This window comes from Gekko japonicus, unplaced genomic scaffold (genome assembly GCF_001447785.1).
Source record: "Gekko japonicus isolate JY-2015 unplaced genomic scaffold, Gekko_japonicus_V1.1 scaffold1469, whole genome shotgun sequence".
Lineage (NCBI taxonomy): Eukaryota > Metazoa > Chordata > Lepidosauria > Squamata > Gekkonidae > Gekko > Gekko japonicus.
The window spans coordinates 435,153-442,612 of record NW_015163133.1 but is presented as its reverse complement, the minus strand read 5'-3'; the positions used below and the strand labels follow the sequence as shown (position 1 = coordinate 442,612).

The 7,460-nt window shown below is 46.4% G+C and overlaps 1 protein-coding gene across 1 annotated transcript in view; it reads left to right on the top strand.

Moving 5' to 3' along the window:
* Window positions 1-6,722, top strand: part of AREG (amphiregulin) — a 42,158-nt gene extending 35,436 nt beyond the window's left edge. Inside the window, exons 7-8 of the mRNA XM_015406948.1 lie at window positions 1,850-1,932; window positions 5,597-6,722. Of these exons, the coding sequence (XP_015262434.1) occupies window positions 1,850-1,932; window positions 5,597-5,631 (118 nt within the window). The 3' untranslated portion in view covers window positions 5,632-6,722. The remainder of the gene's footprint in view (window positions 1-1,849; window positions 1,933-5,596) is intronic.
* Window positions 6,723-7,460: the final 738 nt, after the last annotated feature.

Below are 7,460 nucleotides of genomic sequence, written 5' to 3'. Positions count from 1 at the left end.
GGGGCCAGGACATTAGAAGCCCTCCCACTGTTGACCCCCCCCAAGCACCAAGAAGACAGAGCATCCCTTGCCCCAGAGCCCCTCTCTATACCTTGTGGCTCATAGCCACTGATGGACCTCTGCTCCATATGCTTATCTAATTCCCTTTTGAAGCCGTCCATGCTTGTAGCCGCCACCACTTCCTGTGGCAGTGAATTCCATGTGTGGAATTCCACTTCCTGTGGCAGTGAACCAGCTCCGCAGACCCCCACCTCCCCATCCCACCCAGCAAGCGACCCATGGCCCCCTGGCACCTCCGGAACCCAAGCTGCACCCCCGATTGCTTGCAAGCCAGCTCCGCAAGCCACCCCACTTCCCCCACCCCACCCAGCAAGCACCCTGGCAGCTCTGGAGCCTGGGCAGCTCACGAGCCGGCTCCACAGGTCCCCAGTAAATCCCACCCAGTAAATGGACTGCAACCTCCCTGCAGCTCCGCAGGCCCCCCACCTCCCCCATCCCACCCAACAAGTGGCCTGGTTGGGGCCCTCCCAACCTCCCTCCCTGGCAAAGGGGATCCCCTGCAGCCATCCACATGGCACTGATGGTGAGAGGACCAAGAAGAGCCTTGCGCCGCCCATGGGGGGGGGAGGGAAATGCACAGTCTGGCTTGGGCCCTCCCAACCTCCCTCCCCAACAGAGAGGGTCGAGGGGGAGACTCACCTGATATGGCAGGGCAGGGCAGCAAATCTTGGGCGGCCGGAGTTTCTGAGTCTCAGCTCGCATTACCGACCAGCACAGCAGGAGGGCTCTTCATGGAGTCATGGTAGGAACAGGAAGATGGGCTGGGCCGGTGCAAGCACCTCCCTTTATAAGGCCCGCAGCCAGGCGCCAGACCGCCCTCCAAGACAGTGGACCAGCCAGGCCAGTTGATGAGCGGGAGGGCAGGGAAGGCGGGGCCACCCACTCCTCAGACCTGTGCTAGGGTGAAAATCCCTGCGCTGAGGTCCAGAAATCTGTGAGCTAGCACACCCTAGCACACCTTGCAGGGAACTCAGATTCAAACAGTTCCCTTCTACTCTCCACATGAGCACTTTCCCTCAATAAACTATTGGAGAGTCTCTCCCGGAATGACTTCTGTGAATGAGTAGGTCTGTGTTTTCGTCTTGCTCTGCCCTGGTGCCTTTGTCCTCCTTGCACTGGAAAAAAGCTGCTCCTTAGGGCACGTCCCCATTTTCTGAAACAGGCTCTGAGAGGCCCTTGGGAGTTTCCTTTGCCAAGCAAGTTGTAGAGTTGTCTGAGCGATAAGGCTGGAATAGCTGTAGTTCCTTCCTCGCCCAAAAAGGACTTCATGCATTGTGCTTGCAAGGAGGGATGGGAGTCAAACTGATGAGAGAGTGTAGGATACCAGCCACCATTGAGGATTGAGCTGACCAAATATCTGTGTGTGGGACTCTACTTTGTTGTTGTTTTCAGTAGCGTGTAAAATGATATGAATAAGACAATGATGGTCCAGTAACTGAGCTGCATCTTACTTACTGTCTGGACTTGGGGCACAATCCTGTAGGACATTCTTGTCTCCAAATTCAATTGAAATGAGTAAGAATTGCACAAGAGGACTACTGACTTGTACTCAGCTCCTGTTCAGCTCACATGAGAAAACCATTTGTTGGGTTGTGCTCTTTGCCCGTAACCTTCAGACGTATTTTTTATCTGTCATGGCAATGATGTACGTCTTTTTAAAATATGTGCTATGAAGTTCTCTGTTTAAAATGCTCTGTGTTTTCTTTGTGCAGCTGTGATTAGAAACCAAGTGGGAGGAGTTTCATGTTGGTGATTTTGTGTAATGCGTTCCAATGTCACTAATCCACAGGGTAAGAAAAAAATATCCGAAATGTGAAGAGAAAGAAGAAAAGAAAAAGCTCCGCCAAGAAAACGGAAGTTCCAGCACTGAACGTAGGAGTTATTTCCATCTCTTTTCCAGTGTTTAATTGTAGTGTAGTAGTTAAAGTTAGTAACAAGTAGGGATGGGCACAAACCTTCCAGAGATTTCTTCACGAATTTTGCCTTGTTTGTGGTTTGTGAAGTCAGGTTTGTGGCAGAGTGCCCAGCATGAACTTTGACATTGTTTGTGGAGGTTCGTGTGGGTTCGTGAGCAGAGGCATTCCCAGACAGATTGTCTCTGCTCGATCATAATATTTACAAAACTTCAAAGCAACAACTTGGTGTAATTTATCAGCCTCCATTCAGTTTCAGTATACAAGGTCAGCTCCCCTGCCCTGCTAGGAGCGTTTTTTGTTTTTGTTTTTTTACAATAAAGTTTTTATTGAGTTTTTAAGACAATACATATTAATACAAACTTTTCAACTTCAAGTGCATAAGTAAAAGTGAAGTGATTCATAAACTAATTACTATTTGCTATGAAACAACAATCAGGCGATGGTGACCAAAGGGACTGTTGCAGTTTAAATAAGTGACAAACAACCAGATACATTAAGTGATGTGTGTTCGCTAGTCTGTTTATAATAGGAGTGGCATTCGAGAACATAGACTGTAGAGGGGAACAAGCTCATGTACTTTACCACAACCATAGATCATCCCTCACCTTAGGAGTGTTGTTTTTTTGCGTCAGGTATTCTAAAATAGGAAACCCCGTGGAGACAAGTGGGGTTGCTGTGAGCGTTTTAAAGGAAAATAAGACATGCTGATAACAAAGAAGGGCCCTCCGTTTCACGTAATGAAGCAGAACGGAGCTTGAAGGTTTAAGCCCCCCTTTACCTTTCCTGAATGCCACTTGAGCACATTGAGGCTGCCTGGTCTTGCCATTTGAATGATATAAAGGGACGGGTTGCTTGGTGATCCGGGGAAGTCAGATTTGTCCCCAACAGGCCTTGCCAGACCAACCTCATTTCATTCTTTGACCGAGTGACAACCTTACTGGCTCAAGAGAATGCTGTTGATGTTGTTTACCTGGATTTCAGTAAAGCTTTTCTGACAGGGTTCCCCATGACGTTCTGTTGGGTTTGCACCTGGGTCTCCCAGATCTCAGGCTGACAGTCTAACCCCAACACCATGCTTGTTCGAGTAAGATTCCAGGCAGTCTTATGTGTATCCACTTCTATCTATTTTAAATATTTTAAGCCGCCCTGCAAAAAAATGTTCAAGGCCGCTAACAGTTTTTTTAAAAAAGATTTTAAAAGAGTGGAACATTAAAAAGCCATCTAAACTATAACAGCACAGACAATAAAATGACATCAAACTGGGAGGAGCAGCGAACACACTAGAAGACGGAGATAGAATTCAACGAGATCTGAACACGCTGGAAAAGTGGGCAGATGTGAACAAGATACAATTTAACAAGGATAAGTGCCGAGTTCTACACCTAGGCAACAAAAGTGAGGAACATGCTTACTGGATGGGATACACTTCTAAGTAGCAGTGTGTGTGAACAAGATCTTGGCGTACGGGTTGACTGAAAGTTAAATATGAGCAGCCAGTGTGATGCAGTGACAAAAAAGGCTAATGTGAACTTGGGGTGTATCAACAGAGGCATAACATCCTAATCACAAGATGTCATAGTCCCGCTGTACACTGGAGTCTTGTGTGCAGTTCTGGAGGCTTCACTTCAAAAAGGATGTGGACAGAATGGAGCGGGTGGAGAGGAGAGCGAGGAGGATGATCAGGGGCCTGGAGACCAAGCCCCCCTGTGAGGAAAGGCTGAGGGACTTCTTGGGAAGGTTCAGTCTGGAGAAGAGGAGGTTGGCGGGGAGCAGGATTGCTGTCTTGAAGTATTTGAAGGGCTGTCACTTAGAGGAGGGCAGGGAGCTGTTCCTGTTGGCAGCAGAGGAGAGGACTTGCAAGAATGGGTTTAAATTAAGGGCTGGAAGGTACTGGCTGGATATTAGGGAAAACTTTTTGACAGTCAGAGTCATGCCACGGTGGTGTCAGCAGCCTCGGGAGGTGGTGAGCTCCCCCTCACTGGCAGTCTTCAAGCAGCGGTTGGACAAACTCTTGTCAGGGATGGTCTAGGCTGATCCTGCATTGAGCAGGAGGTTGGACTAGGTGGCCTCTATGGTCCCTTCCAACTCTGTGATGCTATGTTTGTCATGCCTGTCTTGCCCTTCAGCAAGCCATTCTTACTTTCAGCTCAAGCCCCAATGTAGAAATATTACAGCTGACACTTCAGAGACTACTTGTAAGATGGCAACAAGATAATACATGTAAAGACCTCAGCATATTCTAAAAGGCTTTATAAATGCTGAGTGTTGTTACACAGGTTACTATTTTGACCTTTGTCAAACATACCACGATAGGTACAAAAATCTGTGATGCGCTCATCAGCTCTGGATGCAAACCTCTGACATGTCACCATTTTGTAAACCGCCTCAGCCCTTTGCGGTTCTGGGGAAGCCCTTCTGAAGTTGTCTTTTGCTGTGGCTTATTATTATTATTATTATTACTACTACTACTACTACTACTACTACTACTACTGGAGTAAGCCATTGTCCAGCTTGACTATTAACCATTCTAATGAGTACTATTTAATTGTAAGAGGTTTTACCAGATAAGAAGCAGATGATGATGATGATGATGATGATGATGATGATGATGATGATGATGATGATAATAATAATATTGCAAGTGCTTTTTTTAAATAAAATGGCTTACTGTCTTTAAAAAAAATTAAATCCTAAGTTTTTTAAAACTAACAGTGTAAAAGGCATAGAGCAAAGTTTGAGTCCAGTGGCACTTTTAAGACCAACAAAGTTGTGTGCACACAAAAGCTTATACCCAGAATTAAACTTTGTTGGTCTTCAAGGTGCCGGTCTGGACTCAGAGTTTGTCCTGTGGTTTCAGGCCAACACGGCCACCCACCCGTGTGCAAAAAGCACCACAAGAGAGGAGCATCGAGCTGTGCTGGCACGGGCATTCTCTGCTAAGCCTTCAGATGTGCAGCTGTTATTGTGGGTTCAATACTCATGCTGCAGGTCTATCTAGTCAGGTGTTCCATCTCACAACTCCCCTGTGACAGATCTGACAGGGACTAGTTCTTTAATGTCAAGGACTGAATCTGGGACATCCTGCGTGAAAGGAGCATGACTCAGTACCGAATTTCCCCTGCCCCCCCCCCAAATGGGAAAATCCAGATTTAGCATATAACAGGTACTGAACTCTCCAGAAGGTCTTCTATGGCCCCGGTCACACAGGCCAGATATCGCCGGGGGTGGGGGGAGGCGTGGCTAATTGCCCCGGCGCAGTTTGATGCACGATCAGATGTGCCGGCAGCACATCACGGGTCCTTCCCTCAGCACCGGCGGGTAAACGAGGGACCGGAGGGGAATGCTGCGCGCTGGCGCGATCACACCACGGGTGTCTGGAGGCAGCCCGTGGCAAAGTTTACTAGTACCTTGGAGGTACTAGTTTTTTAAGGCGCATTGTTGGCGGTAAGCCACCGGTGCACTCCACTTCCCAGATGTTGGGGTGTGATCGCACCCGGATAATCCGCCCACCATCCGTGCTTCTCCCGCGGCAACTTTGCCGTGTGACCGGGGCCACTCCCTGGCATGATTTTTCAAAAGGTTGAATCTCCGAGTCTTAATACAGTTCTTGTCTCTTGCAGGAGATGAAGTTGAAGAGGCTGTTGATGAAGCTTGAGAGACTCCGTGGAGACATGTCTGAGAGAAGGAAATGAAAGACCTTCTTGAGGGTCTGTGGTGAGATGCCACCTTGCCTGCTCAACATGGAGAAGGCCACAAAGGGCAGCAGAGCATTCCCTCTGCTTCTTGGCAGTTGCTAAGGAATGCAAAACCTGCTGCATGTGCAGGAATCCATATGCCATGTTTACCAGCAATGGAGAACTGCCCACTAGAAAATTATCATACAACTGCTACCTTGAAGACTTTACTATTGCTTCTTCTTCTTTTTGTTGTCAGAGAGTTATTTAAGGGTTGACAGAGAGAATAAGCCTATGTCTGAAGAGGGAGAAGCAGAGAATTTAGAATACGCTGTCTTAGCTGTCATGTCTATAAAGAGAAATACTTGACTGACTTCCACGACTGCTCCCCCCCCCTCCCCAAAGGTGAATGATATAACCAACAAGAGAAGTCTCTGAATAAAAATCATGCTAATGCATCCGTGACTCCACCTGGGACAAATGGCACAGGGCACATCACTCTGCCCACACCAGTACCACATTCATACTTGGTGAGTTTTATCAACAAAAGAGTTGCCAAAAATTGCAGTTCAACCAATTGTGCTGTCTTATTACTCTCCTCTGGTCCCCAGATCCTGTTTCCTACTCCAACCTATTTCTTAGTGCTCAAACCAACTACCTTGTGGGCACTGCAGGGAGATTGATCCCACCTGAGGCCCCACTGGGATGCTGCTTGATAGAAGGTGCCCACTTATGGAAAATGTTACCTTGCCTCAACCACAGAAGGTTATTCCAGCATTCTTGGAAGAATAATTGTGGAAGTATAGCTAGTAGTTGTTGCAGATTTTCCGGGCGGTATCTACAACAACTAATGAACTCCGGCCGTGAAGGCCTTCAATAACGTATAGTAGATTTGCTTGATAGTTTGAAGTACAGTCTACCTGCTTCTATGAAAGTTAGTGGAAGCAGAGCTGTCTTGATTGTATGCAGTATAGGAACCCAAACACATTTATTTTCCACTTCCAGAATAGATACAACAATTCCTGAAAAGATGTCTCTTATTTAACTGGGTTTGTGAAAAAAATTATTACTGACACCAAAACAAAACTTTACAATGTGTTTTTTATGCTATTTTGGTGTAAATATGTAAGTAATAATAGTTGTAAATAATATATTCCTGTTTTAATATGTTTGCATACCTTGAAAATGATCTATTTATTTTACAATTAAACATTTTTACATAAATATAAAATAAGTGAATCATAATTTTTTTTAAAGGATGTACAGATTTTAAAGATGCACGCTGAATTTAAAATAAGCAACCAAGGTGGCTTACAGAATTCTAATTAAAACACACATTTGTATTGTTGCTTGGCATTACTTTAAGTATAATTTGGATTCCAGTGATCTGAACCAGAGTCTTGCTCGCTAGACAAATACTGGTTTCATTGGAGTTCCAATGTAACTGACTTTCCAAAGGATCTTGGTGAGGAGCTGCTAGAAGGTAAGGGTTTTTTGTCCTTATGCGTTTTGCCTTTCCCAGCTGCTTTGTGAGAAGCTGAGGGTGAGTGGGGTTCTTTGGAGCCTGCTAGGGAGTGGTTCTGTTCAAGTTCTGTTTGGGGCTAACTGAGCTAAAGGGCTCTTGGCCTGTGGCTCTTAGCCTGAGGATCTGCCTGAGGGCCCCCGAACCTCTGCTCAGAGTACTCTTGGAACATACTTGGATGGCAGTGATGTCGACGGAAGGCCCCTTTCCAGTCACCTGCATGGAGTGTGCCATGTTTGTTTTCCTCCCGGAAGAGAAGACAGACTTCACTTGTCAGAAGTGTAAGCT